The sequence below is a fragment of the Agelaius tricolor genome, unplaced genomic scaffold, assembly GCF_023055355.1.
Source record: "Agelaius tricolor isolate 1412-34295 unplaced genomic scaffold, bAgeTri1.0.p SCAF_26, whole genome shotgun sequence".
NCBI lineage: Eukaryota > Metazoa > Chordata > Aves > Passeriformes > Icteridae > Agelaius > Agelaius tricolor.
In genome coordinates, this window is record NW_027269286.1 from 5,357,890 (window position 1) to 5,379,735 (window position 21,846).

At 40.2% G+C, this 21,846-nt stretch overlaps 2 protein-coding genes across 8 annotated transcripts in view; one reads left to right on the top strand and one right to left on the bottom strand.

Annotated features, from left to right (window-relative positions):
- The first annotated feature begins 867 nt into the window (after positions 1–867).
- ESD (esterase D) lies at positions 868–11,602 on the top strand. 2 transcript variants are annotated; one of them, XM_071448461.1, is made up of 9 exons: positions 868–945; positions 2,360–2,435; positions 3,379–3,467; positions 4,803–4,901; positions 7,446–7,570; positions 7,897–8,016; positions 8,193–8,291; positions 10,095–10,262; positions 11,377–11,602. In XM_071448461.1, exons 2-9 carry the CDS (start codon positions 2,368–2,370, stop codon positions 11,455–11,457), a joined length of 849 nt encoding a protein of 282 aa, XP_071304562.1. In that variant the 5' UTR covers positions 868–945; positions 2,360–2,367; the 3' UTR covers positions 11,458–11,602. The 2 variants fall into 2 exon arrangements, with proteins under 2 accessions (XP_071304562.1, XP_071304561.1); XM_071448460.1 differs by lacking the exon at positions 868–945 and adding an exon at positions 1,078–1,272.
- Positions 11,603–13,385: 1,783 nt separating this feature from the next.
- LRCH1 (leucine rich repeats and calponin homology domain containing 1) overlaps positions 13,386–21,846 on the bottom strand; it is a 116,540-nt gene continuing 108,079 nt past the window's right edge. For 4 of the 6 annotated variants that reach the window (XR_011682487.1, XR_011682488.1, XR_011682489.1 and 1 more), the window contains one exon: positions 15,834–15,999. Coding sequence is in view for 2 of the 6 variants with exons in the window: in XM_071448458.1 (XP_071304559.1) it covers positions 15,886–15,999 (114 nt within the window). In the remaining 4 variants the exon portion in view is untranslated. Of the gene's footprint in view, positions 16,000–21,846 lie in introns of all 6 variants that reach the window. The other 2 variants (XM_071448458.1, XM_071448459.1) reach the window with 1 other exon arrangement.

Genomic DNA, 21,846 nt, shown 5'->3' on the forward strand with positions numbered 1-21,846 from the left:
CCTAAAATTTAACAAGGCAATTCTATTGACAATCAATTTGTCTTTCTAGCACTTGGACATCAATTAGAGCTTGCTCGCTGCTGTTTCACAGATTAAATCTCCTTTCTTGATTAGACTTCAAAGTATATAAAGACCAAACATCATAAAGCAACTGTGAAAAATGCCAATCACTTGTTTTTATAATTTTAAAAGTTTAATAGTAATAAAATGGTTATAAAAAGAATAATATAATTAGACTAATAAAAATTTGGACAATTAGGATTTAGGACAATATGAGACAATAAGAACAAAGAGTTACGGACAGTCCGGGTACCTCTTTCTAGGCAAAATAAGCCCGAAAAAGGACACACGTTTACAGAGGATTAACCCTTAAAAGCAATTGCCTGTTGCATATTCATACACCTCATAGATGATGCATAAATTCCATTCAAACAAAGGATTCTGTCTAGTGAGTGTCAATTTCTTTCTCTTAATCCTAATGTCGTCTTCACAGCTGATCGAGGCAGGAAGACGTTTCTTCTGATAATGGAGCAATAAATTCTCTTTCTCTGAAAGATTTAGGTGTCCTGTGGCTGCTATCTGGCGCGAATACCTCATTCCTTTCTTTAAAAAACATCTCACATACATAGTTTCTATTTTAACATTATGTTGCAATCTAAAACTATATTTAACACACTACTTAAGAAAATTAATACAGCATAACTTTCTAACATAATACATATCATATTCATTTTAATATTTGCGAAAAGCCAATCACAAAATACGCATTTTTCACCGCAACTGTTTTCAGTAAAATGTTTACACGTGTTTGACATGTTGCAGCCCGGAGGAGGCCGGGCCCGGCAGCGCCATGGCGGGCGGGGGCGAGGGCGGTGCGGGCCGGCCCCGGGGCGGGAGGAGGAGCCGCCTCCACACAGGGCCGCCCCTTCCCGCCGCTCTGCCGCGGTAAGGAGCGGGAGCGGCAGCAAGAACGGGCCGGGAGGGCGGGGAGGCGACGGCGGCAGCGCCTGGGCCGTGCGGGCTGGCGGAGGCGGGAGGGCGGCAATGGGGGCGCAGGGGAGCGCTGTAGCGCAGCGGGCAGGGCTGGCTGTGGGGAAAGGGGCGTCCCGAGGCGGGCCCGGGCCTTGGCGGCGCTCCGTGCCATGGCGGTGAGGCGCTGCCGGGCGGGCGGCCCTCAGCCTCAGCCCCAGCCCTGTGGGGACAGCGCTGAGCCCCCGAGGGCTCTCCGTGCTGCGTGGTTCTCCTTGCCCGGTGCCCCGTAGGAGCGCGCAGGTGTGAGGGATGGGACGCTTGTTTTGACATTGTTACCTGGTCTGATGTTACCTGGGTTCCCCTCAAGATTTTCTTGTGTGCCCGTGACAGAACCCGCGGGAATGGCCTGAAGTTGTGTCAGGGCAGGTTTAGGCTGGATATCAGGAAAAGGTTCTTCTCCCAGAGGATGGTTGGGCATTGGAGCAGCTCCCCAGGGAAGTGGTCACAGCACCAAGCCTTCACAGAGTTCAGGAAGCATTTCCACAATGCTCTCAGGCACATGGTGTCACACTTGGGGATAGTCCTGTGCAGGGCCAGGAGCTGGATGCAATGATCCCTGGGCGTCCCTTCCTGACTTGGAATATTCTGCAATTCTGTGACCCTGCAGTCTGTTCATCTTTCAGCTCCCTGCTTGGCCTTACTGCCCCGTGCAAGCTGACAGTGACCACTCATGTGTCAGCCTTCCCTTGTTTCTGTAGCACACTTGCACTACCAGCTGTTCTAAAACTCCCATGACGCTGCTTGTGTTTTTCATACTGTTTGCTGTGGAAATAAGCCTTCTGTTCCTCTGTTTCTGCTGTCCCACAGACTGTTAGAACTGGTAATTAACTTCCATCAAAGATGAGAATAATGCTCAGTATTGTGGTAGTTCGTGGCTGGATACTGTCACACACAAGAGAAGGAATGGTGGTACATGTTTTTTTCCTGCATGGTAATTGTGGAAGTAATAGCCTGTCACAGGGAGGTCCAGTTTAACCATAGCACATGGGAATGCTTGTTTGGTAGCCAAAGAGCAAGCCACAGTTAGTACTGAGGAAAAGGTCATTGGAGATGTGGGTGTATAGGAAAGCAGGTAGGCTTTGCCCATTCTGCTCACAAGAGTTCAGCCTCCCCTGTCCCTTTTTTGTAGGGAAATAGAAAGTTAATGAAAGATCAGAAAGCATGTGCAGGAAATTCTTCTGAGAAATGGTAACATTTAGCAAAGATACTACAAGTTGTATTCAACTCTTCTGTTCTCAAAAAGTCTAAGACTAGGATTGTTTTATTTTCAAATTTAACTTTCTCTCTTTTTTTTTTTTTTTTATTCTTTTTTTTTTTCTTTCCCCAGTTAAAATCATGGCACTGAAACAGGTTTCTAGCAACAAATGCTTTGAAGGTTTCCAGAAGGTGTTTGAACACGACAGGTAAACACCACTAAAGCAACCAAGTTGTTTAGCTTGGGGCAGTGAATCCATTGCTGTCAGTGTTTTCAGTCTGCAGGAAAACAGCATGCTTTCGCTAATATCCATATTTGATTTAGGAATAATGTCTACTGCTGCTTTGGCTGTGCTCTTGAATTTCTGTGTTAATGTTTAACATAATCTAGTATATTTAGTGCTGCAGAGCTGAGGTGGGAAGCTGGTACTTTTACCTTTGGAAATAGAGCTTGGTTACTTTGGGTTGTCCTGTTTGCAGCACAGAGTTGTGTTTGCAAAGTTCCACTTGCTACTGGGTCACTTACTTCTGTGCACTCTGGGAAAGTGCTGTGAGCAGTGACTCAGTGAATAGATTCTTGTTTATTGAAGGTTTATAAAACCAAGCTTTCAAAAAATTTTGATCCAAATAAAAGTAAAATCATCAGTTGTGCTTAGATTAGAGTTTATTGATAGTTTTAGGCTTTAGCATTAATTGAGCAACTAATTGGCCTTTGACTTGGTAGACTTAGTAGATTGAAAACCTCCTTGCTGACACATACTGTGCATTTTCTGTTGTGCAACTCATGTGGATGTGTTCTTCAGTAGAAATTGCTTTGCAATTTGATTGCCAAAGCTCAAGCTAAATATTGCTGTGATATTCAAAATTTGATTTTCAACCTGTTCTTGGTTAGCAGCACTGTGAAAATGTGGCTTATTTGTAAGTCTCTGTTTTAAGTATATTCAGAACAAGGTTGAAAAATTAGCTGTTGCCAAATCTAGAGTCTAAGGCTGAGTTCAAAAATTGATTTTCCCTTCCTTTAACTTAGTTGTTACAATTCACTGATCAGATCTCCCTTTCAATGAAATGCACTGGTCCACTGATTCCTTTTTTAATGGTAGTGACCTTGTTAATTAAGTAGTGGTGATAACAAGGAATATTTTATTAATACAGTACAGAGCTGAAATGCAAAATGAAATTTGGAATCTACTTGCCTCCAAAAGCTGAAACTGGGAAGTGTCCTGTGCTGTATTGGCTCTCAGGTAAGTAACCTGAGTCTTAGTAACTTTAAAATACAATCTTAAGCATTTTTAAACTACTGCACTACAGTTGTTGAAAATTTAATGTAGAGGTACTGCAGAGGCAGCTCTTGGATTCTACAGAAACTCATCTTCTGGAAGGCACACTTAGTTTGAGTGTGCTGTGATAAATCAGAATGCATCTTGGGGGTAGCCTACCAGATTGTGTTCTAAAATGCTCTGTGTTCAAAGTGTTCTACCCTTTAGTTCTAAAATGTTCCTACCTTTAGTTCCAAAGTGTATATATAAAGGTTCTCCTGTAAGGCCTTCCCGTTGGGACACCTCCTGCTCTCGTTTGTTTCTAAAAACTGCTTCAGCTGACAGAGTAGGGATGTGCAAAGAGCCCGTGGAAGCCAGCACGTTTGTTCTGTGGTCTCTACCTTGTTCCAAGTACAACTTTGCAGGAAGGAACTGGTGAACTTGGAAAGAGAGGTACTGTCAGCTGCCTTAGCACAAGCATGTCTGGTGTGAAGTAAACCTGTGGGATCAGAAAGGGCCAGGGGCTGAAGAGGCTTGTGCAGCAGGCGCGAAGTTGTCTCATCAAAAATTAATTAATTAATTTCTTTTTTCTTTTATTCAAAATAAAAAGCAGAAACTCTGTTCTGTAAGTTGAGGAGTTGTTTTATTGAGACTTGTGTTTAGAAAGTTGGAGACCAGGACTGTTAGTGTGGAGACTTGTGTTCCTTATCACAAAATTGCTGGTGGGTCTGATTTGTGTCATGACAGTGGGCTGGGTAAAAGTGTTTATACTTGAAGTTAGGAACATCAGAATTGTCTGAAGAAGTCTAAGCCATGCAGCACATTTATTTCATTGAATGTAAACTGTATTGTCCTGGGCAATACGTCAGTCAAATTAGGTTACTGGCAACTTGTCCTCAGAGAAAAGAAGAATCACTAACTCCTCTCAATTTGCATAGTGAAGCGAAATTGAAATATTGGTGTGAAATATAATTTATTTGTAACTGGACTTTATTTGGACCTGCTGCTGTAGAAAAGGCATGTATTGCTGTGGCTTTGGAGCCAGGGTGCTTATGAGCCCTTTATCCTGTTTAAGTATGTAGAATTTGTCAGACCACATGTGTGGTTCTGTAATGCAAACAGCTGAGATGACAGTACAAAGCAAAATGTAGTTGGAGGATGAGGGGTCAGAAGCTAACAGTGTCAGCCTTAGCAAATGCCTGTGGTCAGTGGGTTTAAATGCACAGTGCTGGAAAGCACTAAAACCTTTTCTGTCAAAAAGAGTTTTGAAACCAGAATGCCACGAGCAATGGGTAACCAAGGATGTTTTTATTTCCCTAGGGCTGACCTGCACAGAACAGAATTTCATAACGAAAGCCGCGTTCCAACAAGCGGCAGCCGAGCACGGCCTCATTGTGGTGGCACCAGACACCAGCCCACGTGAGTTCCACAAGAGACATGCTGACAGTCATGACACTGAAGGGCACTCTCTGTCCTCAGAGAAAGGAGTGCTGCAGTGTGCTGAAATGTGTGCTGCCCACCTGAGTCAGAATTTGACCTCTGCACACCTGCATTGTTCACTAGATTACATTGTATGTGTTCTTAGTAACAGGGTAGTGAGGTTTGGACATTGGAATTTATTGTTGTGGCACTAAAACTAGAACAGAGGGGCTCTAGAGTTCAGCACAGACGAGGAGAGGGAAGAAAAGTGAAACAACAAATGTGTCTTGTTAGCAAGGCACACAAAATGTCAGCAAGAATTCTGAGACCCTATAAAACCTGCAAAACTGTGTTGCCACACAAAGATGTAATGCTTGCTCTTAAGTGTATTTTGTCTTCTAAAGCAAATTAAATATATGCCTTCAGAGGATTACAATACTTGAAAAACAGACTAGAAACCCTTTTCCCCTGCAGCTACAACAGACTACTGATGAATGGATTTTTAAAATTATGTGCTGTTATTTGTATAAGGCTGAGCTTATGGTATGGGAAATCTGAAAATGGTGGATCTGCAGTTATTGGAAATACTGGGGATTAATTGTTTTGTATTTGTTGGATTCTGCCACAGTCTCATGAGTGCTGTAAACAAAGGTGTCAGCCTTCTAATATTTACCAAGCTTTAATGGATTGCATCTGACTGCAGGCAGTATGGAAAAGAAGCAATGTTCTTTCCATAAAGTATTTTTTACATCTAGGTTTTGAAGTTGTGTCAGGTCAAAGAATGTAAATACGTGTTTCTAATGAAGAAGAGAGGCAGAAGAGCAAAACTTGTGAATGAATGAACTTCACACTTTGTTGTTGCTATTTGCTGCAGGCTAGAGATGGGCAACTAATCTTTGCTTTATTCATATTGGGTAGTTGGACTGGAACTTGTTTTTGGTAGCATCTGTGTAAATTGTCTCTATCAATGTGTAACTGCCTTTGCATAGGTCATTGCTTTGTCCAATTTCTTTTAAGTCCCTCGTGGTAGCTTCTCTTTTGCCTTTTAGCCTAATGACTGATAAGGATTGCTCTACTATTTAAATGAGTTTTGGTATGAGCTTCATATGATTCCCTTAAATTTTAGCTCAGAGACCCAGATGTTCTTAAGTCAGTTTGAGCTGTCTGGAGAAACAAGTGAAAAGCAATTCAAATATAATTATGAGCTGAGAGGTATTGAAAATGCTTACATATGCATTTTAATTATGTAGTGTATGAGAATTACCTTCCAAGAGCCAGGAGATGTATCTGGATGGGGAAAAAGACTTCATGAAATCATTAAATACTTGTCATTACAGACCCTCAGTCAGGCCTTGATAGACTTCACTTTTCCTACTTTGAAGGGGTTTGTTTTTCCAGACAGGTATACTGAGCAATGTTGTGCAGATTCCTTTTCAAATTTCTTTTTTTTCCAAGGCTTCCTGGAAGTTTTTTTTTAGCATAATGAGCACTATGCCTTCATTGCCTGGCAGGACTTTCTGAGTTTTTGTCCATCTCCAAGGTACTGAAGACAGACTTCTTACATCCAACATATTTAAGCACCCCAGTCCCTGTGATTGCTGTACTGTTGAGTTACAGAATCACTCAGTGTCCAAGGGCATGTCACTGGAGCAAAGTCAACTGTGATCCTTGTACAAACCTGATTTCACACTGTGGGAGGGTAGCAGCCATCTCTGCACAAATTGTGAGGGACTGTTGAGTGACATGTGGGTTTGCACTGTAATCTGACTGTGGTAAAATAATAGGTAGGAAATAATGGCCTCTCTGTCTCCAAAACATTCCTCTCACATATGGCTTGAACTATTACATTAGGTTCTGCAGACCAGGCTGGTCAGTCACAGACTAATCAAAGGGAGGACTGGGTGGGATGTCCTGACTTTCAAGAACACATTTGCAAATTTAGTTTGAAAGTGTAGCCTTGGAAAAGAGGATACAATCCTGCAGGTATTCAAAGAAGAAATTATGTAAGTTTCATGGAAATTATAGGTGGGAAAATTGAAATGAATTGCAGAAAAGGTAGACTTGTGAAATGATAGGAACAGTGAATTATTCTTCTGGAGAATCTTATAAAGAGAGGTGTAGCAGGCATTATTTAAAGCACATAAATTGGCTTGGACACACCATTTGGTGATAGGTGGTTTGTCACACAGGTCTAATGGCTGAAATAAGATGGTAGCACCAATTAACAAGTGCCAACTTTTGATTAAGTTCTGAGTAAATTGGACAAAGCTTAACAGAAATAATTTAGAAGACGTGTATATGCTATATTTATTTATGGAGATATTGACACTCTTTAGAATTGGATATATCTGTAGGTATTATGTAAGTGTAATTTTGAAAGTGTTGAAATAGCATTTGAAAGCATTGTACTAATGAATTAAAATCTGAATTGTTTTATAGTTGAAGGGGTAGAGATGTGATTGAGAAACTTGTGTCCCGAGTCCGATTTGTATGGCAGGCTCTCCAATTCTGAACATGTAGTAAAGGAAAGATTTGTCACACTAGGTGGCTGCAATATTGAAGGAGAAGATGAAAGCTGGGATTTTGGCACTGGTGCTGGTTTTTATGTGGATGCCACTGAAGATCCTTGGAAAACAAACTACAGGATGTATTCCTACATAAAGGATGAGGTAAAAGGGCTGTTGGTTTCTCCTGCTGTTGCTGGGTAAGATAAAGGGATGTCGCTCAGTCATAGGAAATTCCCACATCTTGTGTTACAAGGTTATGGGAGATTTCTATAGAGATACTTTGAGTTACTTATTATCAGCTGAACTGTTTCCTTTTGATTTCACATTCCCCTTCAAGTTGCTTTCTGGCCATGAGCACAAATGTCAGGCTAGAACCAGAGATTGGCCTTCGGTTTCAGTGGCATTAAAAGTTGGTTAGTTGTGTGCTTTTTTCTTAAACATACTCAAGTTGCTTTAACATTTTTATTATGCTTTTGTTTCCTTTACAGCTACCTAAACTAATAAATGCCAATTTTCCAACTGACCCTGAACGGATGTCTATTTTTGGGCATTCCATGGGAGGTCATGGAGCTCTTATTCTTGCTCTGAAGAATCCTGGGAAGTACAAAGTAAGATGAATTATAGCTTATATGAGGTATACTAATGCTTATATAGATTTCTGTAAATGTGACAGAAGAAAACATAATACTGAGTTCTTTGAGGGCATTAAATGTAAAAATAGTTTCATTTGCTGCAGTTCATTGTTACATAGTTTTGGTTTTTTTTCTGCTGTCTTTCTGAACAGTCTGTGTCAGCATTTGCTCCTATCTGCAACCCAATTCAGTGTCAGTGGGGGAAGAAAGCCCTTGGTGGATATCTGGGACCAGATGCAAGCAAATGGGAGGTATGTGTTGCAGCTGCAGTTCTTTAATGACAGATGATTGAGTGATCTGTAAATACCTCACAGCAGGAGCCTGGAAAAAAACTCTGGATTGCCCATGAGCTGGTACTGATATTCTACTACACCCCTAAGCACAGAAAAGCATTGTTTGTTTCTGGCAGGAGTGGCTCGCTGTTGCCTTAGGGTGCTTATGAAAATGTAATGAGATACAGGCCTCTCAGCAAATCAACTACATTCCTCCCAGTTTTATGAAGATTTAAAAGTCTGGGCTGAGAACAATTATGAGCAGTGTATTTTTGTAGTAGCCTGAAGAGAGAGACTGCTGCAAACTGTTCAGACTGATGAGCCTCATGACATCTTGCAGGGGCAGACTGTGGGAGGCCTCCAAGAGGAGCCCGTCAGATACTTGGAAATTAGTATCCTGCAGAACAGCATTAGACTAGATAAAGTTAGATTTTAGCTCCAGGACCTTAATTTTGAGCTGTCAGTAGTTGTATATGAATAGCTAAGATACAAAAATGTTTGTCTGCATGGTTGCTGCATTATTTGGGCAGCCCTTCAGTATTTTTAATCTCAACTTAAACATTGCACTGTGTTTTCATAATTAAGTTAGAAGGGATTGTCGTGACCACGTACTCAGATTTCCTTGTAAATAAGCATAAGCTGCAGTGCAGTCCCTTGTAAATTGGATTAAAGTATGTCTGAGGAAGACTTCCAGGTCTGATTAAAACTTTACAGATTGGAGAGTGCTCTCTGCTTTTCTAATTGTTAATTGAGTAGTTTGTGTATTTAGAAACCACGAGTTAAACTTGCTTAGAGTTAGTGTAATGGATTTGTTGTGAAACAAAATAAAGCAACCTCCCAAAAACCTGTTTTCTGTCCCCTTAAATTGTTTTGGAGTGCTTCTGCAAACCTAGTCCAATAGATCAACAGCAATCATCAGGAACATACCTTTGAAAGGATCTGGATCTGCCTTTGAAACAGATATACAACCTCTGATCTCTCTATTTTGGCTTAAAACTGCCATGTAAATATGTTCAGGATAACTTGATACCATGGCCACAGTGCTAGGCTGAGCCCAAGCTCCCACTTCCATCATAGTGTCATTTCTGGACCTGGTGGCATCCTGGAAGGATAGCTCTGATGCCTTGGTGTAGGACTTTGGATTTTGCTGTCCATTGGTGATTGGTCTTCTCCGCAGCATTTAAACACTTTGCTGTCTTTGTAAAGGAGTTGTTTATTTTGAGCATGTAAGAAGCACAGGACCCCATGGGTAACATGTTCCCCATCTTAATTGCATTCTGATACATATATGTTTAGAGTTTTTAATTTGTTTCTCAGTCAAAACCAAATTTTCTTGACCAAATGATCATGGTAGCCTTCAGGTTAAATGCCTGCCCATGAGTTTAGTTGTGCCACACTGGTATTTTGACTTTTAGCTGCCAGAATAAATACACCAAGACATCAAGTTTCTTCAGCAGGACCTAGTTTCTGCAGAAGAGTGTGAATTAGTACTGACTATATTACTGCTCTTCCATTCTTAGGAAGTCAGCCCTGGGCTGAATGTGCTGTTTGGTTAAACTGCCAACTTGGTAATTATCTAGCTTGTACATTTGCCCTTTTTAAAGCAAGGTATTATTTTTCAGTTGCCTGGATTTTTCCTGGTTTTCCGTTCTTCCAAAGTGCAGCCTGGTGTCCTGAGCAACACTGCCCAGGACTCTGTCTGTGCCATTATTTTCCTGTGGTCAACAAACTGAAACCAGTGGAAGATATGTAACTGAAGTAATTTCTCTTGGATTTCTGCAGGCCTATGATGCCACACAGCTTGTGAAATCCTACTCGGGCGCTCGCCTGGACATCTTGATTGACCAAGGCAAAGATGACCAGTTCCTGTCTGCAGGCCAGTTACTGCCTGATAACTTCATCGCTGCCTGCACCGAGCAGAAAATCCCAGTAGTCTTCAGACTGCAGCAGGCAAGTTGCTTCTGCACTCTTTGGCTGTCAGATTCTTTGTGATTTTTGGTTCTGTACAGCAGGCAGTGAAGAGAGTCTGTAAGGGGGCAGGCATGCTCTCACCGTGGGCCTGTCCCTGGTCACTTGAGGAGGAGGGTGAGAAGTGACACTTTCCTGTCGTCGCAGGGGCCATCAAGGTGTGCATCACCCACCCGAATCAGCCGCGCGTCACCACTAGGTGCCGTCGTGCTTCCAGCTTGGACAGGCTGATCCCTGCACGGGGCTGCCGGTGCTCGGGTGGAGACACAGCAGTAATCATTTGTAATGAGTATCATCGCAGTCACTGTACAGCCACAGTGACACATGGCCTTCTGCTGCACCCCTTATCTGTGCTGTGGGTTTCGTGTTTAGCATAAAACTTCATTATTTAGTTTGAATGTGTTTGTGTAAATTAGGGAAGGGGTGGAACTGCTTGATATCCTAGATTCATGTAAAGACCCAGGTCTTTACATCCTAGATTCATGTAAAGACCCAGGTCTTTACATCGCTCTTACCTGTAGCACAGTGACCCAGAACAAGACTGTCCTGAGAGCAGTGGAGTCTTTGTAAGCCACTGGCAACTTCCACCCAGACCCCGTGAGGAGCTCAGTTGTGGAGAGTGAAGGATTGTCCTCTCTGCTTTATTATAAGCCTTGCACCTAAAGATAGAGTTAGTGCTGATGAAGGGCTGTGGACCAGAGGGTGACATTTCAGCACAGTGATGGAGCAGTAACTCAGACCTGGGTTCTGTTCTCCTTTATCCCCCCCTGTGTTTTACCAGAAGAACAGTGCCTGTGAGGGCAACTGTTCTCTCAGATTGCCTCTCACTCTGCAGCTGAGCCTTGCTGTTACCCATCTCCAGCTTACAGGCCCAGATCTGGGCAGGTTAAGGGACTTTCTGTTTGTTCAGCTTCCTAGTGCTCATCTGTACTTAGCCTGTTATGTATCCCTTGCTATTTTTATATATATTCCAGGTATTTCTTAAGATGGATAAAGCCAGTAGAGTCATTACATTTCCTTTAAGAGAGCTCAGCATGATTGCTTTATCATGAGCTGTATGTTCTCTGCTGATTTCTTTATTGTTGTTCTTTTCTAGGGTTATGATCACAGCTATTATTTCATTGCTTCGTTTATTAATGACCACATCAAACACCATGCAAAATACCTCAATGCTTGAACCATTTGGATGCGAGTGCTGCCTGGATAATATGAATCAAGAGATAGTGGTGAACTAAACAAAAATCATTTGCTGAAGTAATGTTCATAAAATGGAGCTCTTCTGATTGTACTTCTAAGAAAAATAAAAGTCCCACTTAATTTGATGTGTGTGCTTTAGAGTAAGTATTGGGAATGTTCTTGAATGTTTGGAAAACTCTTGATGCCATGAAGTTACATCTGCTGTATTTTGGGTCAAAATGTAAGCCAGCAGATGAGTGACTTTCACACCATCACCGTGGGTGTGGATGTGGCACCTGCAGACAGCTTCTAGTGCAACTGTGCGAAGACTGTGATTAACAACAGTGTGCCCATTCAGCTAATTAATTACTGGGGTTTTCTTCAACCTTTAATAGAGAAGGAAGTTGTTAGTGGCACAGCTAATCAAACTCCTTAATTAATCTGAAGTGGTTGGTGTGTTTTTCCTTGGTCTGTGTAAATACCTTCCAAGGACAAGGTCTGGTGGAGAATGCAGACAAAAGCCTGCTGTGCACAGTTGTTTACTGTCCTGTGCCTTATCAAGCAAATGATCTGGAGTATTCCATGGATGATACTTAAGAGAAAAGACCTCTTAAAAACCTGTGAGGAAAGCAGTCTGTACTAAAAAGGATTTTTTCTCCACTTGCCTTTGATTCTTAGAGTGTGAAAGACTTGTAGTGTGCATCTTAGATGTGACAGGACTGAAAGGAAACTGCTAAATAGATCTGAAAAAAGCAATTGCTATCTAGATGCTCTAATATCTCATGGCTGAAATAAAGTATACTTATTTTACAAAGGATGGCAGAATTTAGTCTTGACAATTGTAGATCTGAAATAGCTCTTGGTGATATAATTCTGCCAGCTACCTTGAACAAGAACAGATTGTTCCAGTAAGCTGCAAGTAATCACCTGTAAACTCAGCTTTCTCATGGCTCAGCTGGACCTGAATCATTGCTCAAACCTTGACTCACTCTTGCCAGAGGAAATGCTACCACAGATGGGTTTCTTTTTAGGCAATGCTGAATGCTCTCCTGTGCCTCTGGTTCCTGCTAGATTCTAGGTTACAGAGAGGCTGGTGCTGGTGACAACCTTAATTATGCATTGACTTGTCTTGCATCTATTTATTCATGAAGTAAGCTCTGAAGGCTGGGAAGATACAACTGTGTGCATTGCAAGAACTCTCCAGAAGGAAATTATTGCAGATGGATCCTCTGCTTCCAAAATCCCCTATCAAATGTGAAAGAGTACAGCCCATAAAATCACCTGTTCACTAAGGTAAAGACACTTCATTTAGAGAAATTGGAATCTAGGAGAATCTGTACTTGGATGACTTCAGAAACCTGCATGGGCAAGAGAAGACTGGATGCTGTGACCTGCTCTGTGTTTCTGCAGCCAGGGGCAGAGCACAGCAGCTGAGCACAGCCCTGGCACACTGGGTTATCCCCAGGGCCAAAGGCTTACTGTGTTTGCTGCTTGGATTCAGTACTCTCCAGGAATGTTCAGGTTTTGTTTGCTGAAGCAGAAGGCTGCAGAACAATCTCTGCATTTCAGGAGGAGAAAAGGCTGCCCTGTAGCAGTAAAATGAACAACTCTCATACACCAGTGTGAGCAGGAGCAAGCTGAAGGAGGGGTCTCCCCCATCTCCCTGAGCCCAGCCCAGCCCTGGCAGCAGAGGGCAGATAATTCACTGCCACTGACAGAGTGGCAGGAGGCCTTCACAACAGCAGCTGCAGGGAGAACATTCCAGGTACCCAACTTCCTACCAGCTGGATCTTATGCCCACTTTAGCTGCAAAATGCCTTTATTTGCATCACATCATCATCTTCCCCCACCCCAAACCCATCATCTCCAGTGTTATGCTCTCCAACTACAGCGTCTTTTACAAGAAATCATCAGACACAGGGATAGGCATTAAAGGGTTTCTGTAAATAATATAGTTTAATTGTAACTACAGTAAAGATTTTCTATATACATTATGTTCACTGCGGAGGGTATTACAGATTTGCCATGCATGTTTTATTGCACATATAAATATTGTACAAAGGATCATGAAGATTCTGGTTTTAGCCATATAGGTTAAGACTGCATAAAAAAAAAGCTGTATTACAAAATACTTAGAGCTATTTATTTACAGCCAACTTCAAGCAAATACTGAAAGACACTATCAGGAGGAAAACAAAATTTTAATTATGAAAAAACAAGATTTGTCAAAATAATAATAATTACAAAGCTTCATGTTGCCATATATACATTGTAAAAAAATACTCAGGAAACCTGCATTTTTACCCTCAAGATGCAGAAATCAATACTCCTATTTTTATACTTGATCCTTGAATGCTTCTAAAATTTGATAAACTCTGACTTGAAAATTTATTTTCTTTACATTGCTCGTGCTTTTTGACAAAACAGATATTTGTGCAGCTCTGTAAAATATTAAAATACATTTTCATTTAGTGTTAAAGTGCACAGTACATTTTATAGGAAACAATATGCTAGCTGCCAACCAAATTACAATTTAAGTCTATGTTCCCTCTATAAAATAAATGTTTTTGCTTTGGTTGAAGTAACTGGATATTCCATGCATACTGTCTGGCTCATTGTCTGCGAGTCCCCTTTCCTCCTCCTCCTCACATGCTGCTGTCACTGCCTCCCAGCCCTGGAGCAAGTGGTGGTGTTGAAGTGTGTGCTCTGTGTTCAGACACCGTCTGAAGCTCAGCAGATCTGCTGCTGAACATGGGTGGGTTTAAAGGCAGTGCCTCGAGAGGGGGCAGTGACAAGTATGCATCACTCTGCCCAAAAGCCTTCATACAATAGCTCTCTCCACATCCTCTTGCTTAAATATTTAGTCCTCACACCCCCTTACCTCTTTTTTTTGCCACTCTACATTTCAAACTCCCTGTTTGTGTTTCCCTGCCAGCTTCTCTTTTCACCACATGCTGCTGCCCCGTCCTGCTTGCCCAAGTCCCCATCACTGGCTTCTTGTGTGAATGAAAATGGGATGTTCCAGATAGCAGAAGAATCGCTGTGCTGGAACTTTTTGATCTAAAATGTGTGATGTCTTGATAATAAACTATGCTTTTAAAAACCTCTTTGAAAAATGTAAAGTGGTAAGAAGGAGAAGAACTTTTATTTCCTATTGCTGACGTGGAAGTAGAGGTCTGATGCTGCAAATGTGCACTACAGAACATTGTGCTTAATTCTGTGGATACTTCTAAAGAGAAGCACTGTACCCAGGCAGGTTGGATCTGGAAGATCAGGTTTTTGAGACTGCCTTTGGCAATTTCAGTCATTTTGTCTCCTCTTGAAGGAATCACTGAAGAACACAAGTTAATTTTTTGGCTACTGGTTAATCTTGTTAACATTCTTGTGCTATTTTTTACTATTTGTTCTGTAGTGCTGTAATCTTTAAAAGAAATCAAGTTACAGTGCAAAATTACATTTCAAGACACATGATCCTAATGCACATAAATAATTTTGTTGTGGCAAAAGTTAAATGTCTTGTGCATAGCAAAATAAGCAATCAAAAATATTTTTTCACATTTATTTTTCAAGTTTACATATTTCCTTTTGTTTTTAAACATCTATATACAAATAAAATGGGTGTGCTCTCACTTTCAGCCAATTTAGTCTATCTAGTGAGGGGAGAGGTGTTACTGGAATGTAGGAAACTCAATGGAATGCAGACAATTTTTTACCAATGTTCCACAGATTCAAGAAATAAAGAATGCCATTCCAGCTAGCTGTTCTTTTAATAGAAGCACCTATTTTGTTTGCTTTTTATCTTACATATTAGAAAATACAATTTACGGAGATCTAGAGCTACTGCACACCAAGTAGAATAAAAAATAACTAAGTATTTATATTAAAATAAAGTGTTTAACCACAAAAAAAAGCAGTAATAAAATACAGTTTCCTAATTTACATTTTGCATCCAAAGGATGAATAACAACTCACTAATAAATAATATTTATATAAATATTTAATGTCTGGATATTTTTAAAAGGCAATAGCCTGAAGCAACTGCAGAAAAACCTAAGGTGGTAGCAGTCTGATTTACTCTCCCTTCTCCCTCCCCCCAGGTGATTACAGTGATTCTTAGTTTAGTAATACAAAGTATCTTGCTGCAAGACAGCTGTGTACTCCACACGATTTTAAGTGGCAGAGAGGTGTTGTTTTAGTAAGTACTGTACAAAGTGAGCTAGAAAAGCAGTGAAGTGCCAACTTCCTCTAGAAAATGTTTCTGTTCAGTTTCTGCTTTGTAGTTCGACACATATGTACAGTCTGAAACATGGGTTTAAAATCACAAATACTCTTGGAGTACTGGAGTTGTTTTCAATGCAGTTTGTAAAAATGGGCAGCTTTTTGATTTGTTCATGGCACAGTGTAGCTGGTAACAGCAGAGAGAGTAGTTTCATGTGAATAAAGCTTGTTTCACTGTGGTTACATCTAGCAATGCTTGAACTGTTATGCTTACTTTTACCAAGCCCTTTTCTTCTAGGATGTGATGTGGTAGGCAGAGCTTCTCCTAGAAAAAGACAAAAAAGGGAGTAAAAATTAGAATATTCAATACTCACTGCAGAACCTCACTTCACATGATCACATTTGGAACACAAATTCCAGCAAGCAGGAATCAATTCCTAGTTTTAATTAAAAAGAACTTCCTGTGATTTTGACAGAAAGTCTCTGATTTTGCTCCTGCTACCCCTAAGAGTTAGTGAGAGATCTGTTAATACTCTGGGCCCCAGAAGCCAAGTTGTTCTGCAGTCATTACAGCATGTAAACAGCTAAGAGTGAGGGCCAGCAAGCACACACCAAACAAAAACACCTTTTCACCTACAAAGCAGGATAACACAGCATTTGTCCTTTAATGACATATGTGTGAGATGGGGGATGGAAGGCTGACTTTAAAAAAAAAAAGAGCAAACCAAAAACCCCCATTCTCCCACTGAGCTCTAGACAGGGCCCAGGATATGCACCTTGAAAACTACACACTAGCACATACAGGGAAGTGTGTGCAATGCTGGGTATTCAATGGGCTAAGTGTTTCATCCAAGTATTGGCACCTTATTTGAAACACCTGGGAATCAACTTTATTCACCATAAGGACACAGCACTCATGGCCAGGATGGAGCTCACAGCTGTCCACAGAGGCTGCTAGAGCAGGAGACAGGCAAGCAGTAAATACTCTATCTCCTACAAGGATAGCAGGACACCCACCCATGAATAATTAGAGAAAGTGTTAGAAGGGCAGCCTTGTGTCATGACTGGCCCTCTCTTTACAAAGTTTTTCTCAATGTTGCTGGGTATTCTTGTTAAGAAATCAATGAAATTATGAAATTGGGCAGCAGGTCTGTAAATAAATAAATGGAAAAGCCAGACTACATCACATAAACCATAATTACAACTGTGAGACTCACTGCCACAACATAGAAGCCAAAAGTGTAAGTGGGATGACAAAAATATACAAGTAAGAGTAAATCCAGAGCTATTAAACAGAAACACATGGAAACAGTGCCTGGCTCATGAAGTACTTCAGCTCTATATCATTGCTTTAAGCATGAAAAAGGCACCATCTGTGTGGTCTAACCTGTTCCTTCCCAAAACATCCATACATAACCATCAGCAGACTTAGAATACTGATTTTTTTGCAGAGAGGGTGCTTTTGATATTCTTACTACTGAATATCTTGGTTATTCAATAAAATTTCAGCTTTTAAAACTACTGATGCATTTGAGATTCTGTTTTAATTAACTACCTGTCTTAAACTGATTATTCCTCTTGAGTCTGTAATGTTAACTGAGGGTCCTTTATTTTATCTTTATACAATTTATGGTCCTTTTCCACCCTTCATCATACTGATTACTTCCTCAATTTAAACCTCTCTGATCTCTTCAACCTCAGTTCTTATGACACATTTTTTCAGTTCTAGTCCCTTCCTTGACTCCTGTGGACCTTACAACTAAATACAATGGAACTGATAGACACAAGAACAATTCATACAGTCTTTACTATGTTATGCACCTATGTTTAATTGTTTTTATCTCCTTCCACTCTAGTCCAGTCCTTGCTCAGTGGGCCACCTCCTCCAGTGGGCCACAGCTCCAGAAAAGTATCAGTACTTAACAGCTCTTCCACTACTTCTGATGTTTACGACTTTCTTTTGCATAAAACATACCTATTAACTACTTGAAGATAAGAGCCAAACTTCATTTACAATCACAGCATCTGATACTGGTAACTGTAATTTATCTGTATTTTGTTTACATTTTATATTTACTACTGAAGCTGTTTTAGTATTTATTATTTTATGTTTGAAAGATTTCTTTAAGACCCAAGAAACAACTTCAAACAGATAATTTTCAGGGAGCTTGGCTGAGTAGGTCTGCAGGAGATGGACAACATACATTTCCCCACATGGAAGAGAGTATATATAGTAATATTCTTGCTAACACTGAGTTACTACTTCCACTGAGTTTGTGGATTCTGAGTCACATTAACCAAACTATTGTGGCAACAGCCTCCTGCTCCTGTTAGCCACCCTGCCCCTCCCTACTGCAACTATTTGTCCAGTCAGGCCAAGGAACTACCCCCATCTCGCAGCCTGGTCATCAGCCACATTTCCATTCCAAACCTACCTACCATAAACTGATCCTTTAAGTAAAGACAGTGAGTCAGCAGTTCATTCTTGTTTGTTCTTCTGTTTGAAATATTGACCTGCAAGCTTTCAGAGATGCTTCCCCCCAACTTTTATTCCTCAAAAAAAGTGTCTTTTCCAGAAAATCATATAGTTTAGGATGCAAACTCCTAAACTGATATTGATTAGCTCTAGAGTAGCTACATAACAAGGTACATACAGTGGTATCAAATAAAAGGGTGAAAAAAACCACCCAATATTCTTCTACTTCAAAGGTGTGATTTCTACTAGACATTTTGCCAATCTACTGTCCTGGGAGCTAGTTCATCTAAAAATCCACAATGCTCTGATTTCGTTTTTTTTTTTTTAAAGGAACCATATTAATCTTATTTGAGAATACAAATCAGACACCTGAAGTGAAATGTTATTCTTTCCACACTCTTCTTTCCAGTGTCCTTGCACAGTAGGCTCTTGTTTCACAGATTTGGTGGCCCTTAGCATGCCAATATTTCATTATTCTTCCATGCTAGACAAAAGGCATTTAATAAGAAGGCCTACTGAATCCAGTATCTGAAAACTAAGGGACTGGCATTACAAGGCTGAAGGGTATGGGCTGAACCCAAAAACCCAACGCTAAGGAAACCTACCTTGCTAGGTATTTATGTTTGAAAATATTCTGCATTTTGCTATTGAAGTCAGATTTGCTTAAACCACCAGAGTTAAAGAATGTTTGCTTAGAAAAATTTAAATTCCAAACCCACCGTTTTTGCAGCACCTTGTAGCACTCACTGAGCTGTTCTGTCATGCATTCTGTTCTGTCATCCTAGCAAAAATCTTGCTAGGATTTTTGCAGTTGCTTGTAAGCACATTTGCACTTAAAGCATAAGGGAATGCATGCCCCATTTCCTATAAAAAACCCATCCAATATGGGTTTTTTCTGTTTTTAAAGGCAAGCATTATCTAATTATTTTAAAGACAGCAGAGTAATTTAGTTTGTAAAGCAACCTCTCTCTACCTGCTGAATTTACAAGATGCATACTCCAATCAGGACAGCTGTTCTAGGAGGTCTGTAAAAAAATTAGGACCATACAACTGTGTTGTAGGAGTGAAAAGCTTCCCACCACGTAAATTTTTTACGTACCATTCTATGCCAGTGGTCAAAACATATATACTTGACAGCCTTCTCTTATGAAGCATGCTTGGCTCATATTTTATAATTCTGCAGCTAAACACATGGCTGCAATGAACTTTCCAAACTTGACAATGAGACCAATGCCATCTCCTAAAAATGACAAGCTTCTCTTAATGTGTCACAAATCAGTTCTGATACGTAAGCCCTAAACACTATTTTAAAAGCTTTGTAAATGGCTTTCATCAACTCTGTCTCCCACACTTTTCAAAACAGAGGTTTTTGAGTCACATTTTTACTTCTCAGACTAAGAAAAAGCAAATCCTGCCAAGGATGGAATCCAAAGCACAAACAACAGCTTTCCATAGCAGCAGTACCATTCCAGGTGTCTCTGTAGTTAAGTTCAGCTGCTGTCCCTGCTTCCCATGCTCTGCCTCATTCCCTCACCAGATACAACTGCTCTCTGGAAACCACCAACAGCAAAGCTGTGAAGCTGCAAGCCATGGAGACTTCAAAGCTTTCCTGAAATCCTAGCATTTTGAAGCAAATGCCTGGCCAAGCAAGAGGAGAACGTTCCCCTGACTCTGAGGAGACTCAAATTCACCCACTTCTCCCCATATTACATAAAATTTCTGTCCCGATTACAACAGATGCAAACACATAGCATTTCTGTACAGAGGTGTGAATTCTCTCTCTAAAAACACCCCTGTTGAAACCATCACTGAACAAACACCAAAAGAACAGATGGAAGAAATGGATACCAATTCTACAGACAGCCTAAAACAATTGTGGTGGGAAGGGGTGCCACTCCTCATAGCAGCACCAATCCCTCTATTCTCTATCCACTACACAAATGAAAATCTATTATATTTTTACTGCCTTTTTTCTCTCTAAGAACACAAAGGAACTTAAATTACTTGTTGCAAGCAAACCACCTTCTTCAGACACACATTTTGAATGGATAAAGATGTCTTCAAACTCATAATGAAGCAAAAGAACAAAGTCCTCCTGAAGGAAAAAATGTTAAGCGCACAAAAAGGAGGCAGCAGCAGGAGGCTGATTCACAAAGCAGCACAAAGAGACAGTACCACAGATGTACACGCAAACGTGCACGTGTGCATGTGCTTGCCACAGCAAGTTTCTAATCCTGGAACAAATATCTGATTTAGGATAGAAGTCAGGACTACACAAAGACACTAATCCCTCAAAAACATGTGACACACTTCACAGACATATCTATTTTTATTCGACAGTAGATGACTTCAAAGTCAAGACAACTGCTTGAATTAGTTTATTGGTAATCAACTAATTACCAACTAATTGGTAATTAGTTTATTACCAATCTGTTTGAATTGCCAGATTGGTAAGGGGTAAAATGACCACATCATGGTAAGAGCAAGGCCCAACTGTCTGTATTTGTTAGTAAAAATACAGAGGAAAGGAATCCCACAATTCAGCAAGAGCCTTTCTCTTTCCTCCTTGTATTTGTAGAATGTGAGATTTCAGATCTACAGGGGAAAAATATTAATTAAACAATGAATATTGGAATGTGCAATTTCTCAAGGCACAAATTAGAAAACCTAAGTCCATGTAATGCTGATCATTTCATGTTTGAAGCCAACTATTTTGAAGTGGGAAGTCAATAAAAGAAACTTCAGGGCATTATGATTAAGCAAACTTATGTCCAATATACTCAACCTTTGCATTTTTTGTAGGACAAAACTAATTTTCTTTCTAAAGGTCAGAAAAGAAAGCTATAGCAAATATTTACTTTTTCATATATCTAAGGCAATTTAAAATTATGTCCTTTTAAATATTTTTTCCTTTTCCACTGTTACTGTTGATGTTTGTATATGCCCAGATGCCCTGAACTACCATTTCAAGTACAAATGAACAGAGATATAAAAAAGCACAGTAATTTAGGCCACACTGCAGCTGCAAAATCATGTATTTGGAGTCATAAGCAGCTAGACATCTATATATATGCATCTTCTGCACATCCAATAAATTGGAAATATTTGCAAAACTGTAATTGCTGATGATGGGCTATGGATTCTTCAGTAAATTATGACATTGAGCCATAAAGTTTAAAAGTAAAATCCCTCACAGTTTTATTCTAATAAGCTTAGAAAACAGTGAGCTGAAACTTCAAGGAACAAAAATCTTAATAAAGACAAGACACACATGAAACAGTAAGAGAAAACACAGTCTTAAAAGGGAAATACCAATTATACCATAAAGTTACACATAAAATTCTGAGAAAGTGATGAGTGCTTTGTATCATCAAAGCAGAATACATCATTACCTTACAGTATTTTTCTACTGCTCTTTCTGCATAATACAGCTTTTGTTATAGAAATGAAGGAAATGGCAAAGGTTCACAAAATCAGCTGTACCATCTTTTTCTCAACTTACATGTATGACTGGGATTTTTGGGGTTTTTTTGTAACAGGAGAAAAATTTTTGTGAAAAACAATGACATGGCAATTCTTTAGTAACTTATTAATGTATTACGAGTAGAAACTCTATTGACTATTTGCTCACATCTAATTCAGTCCCCATTCACATAAAGTTCAACTTTCAGAACACTTGTTCTGAAACACTTGTTC

Coding starts and splice junctions, on each gene's coding strand:
- ESD (XM_071448461.1), top strand. CDS start 2,368: ATGGCACTGAAACAGGTTTCTAGCAACAAATGCTTTGAAGGTTTCCAG. Junction 3,468..4,802: donor TGTGCTGTATTGGCTCTCAG/GTAAGTAACCTG, acceptor TTATTTCCCTAG/GGCTGACCTGCACAGAACAG. Junction 8,017..8,192: donor AGAATCCTGGGAAGTACAAA/GTAAGATGAATT, acceptor CTTTCTGAACAG/TCTGTGTCAGCATTTGCTCC.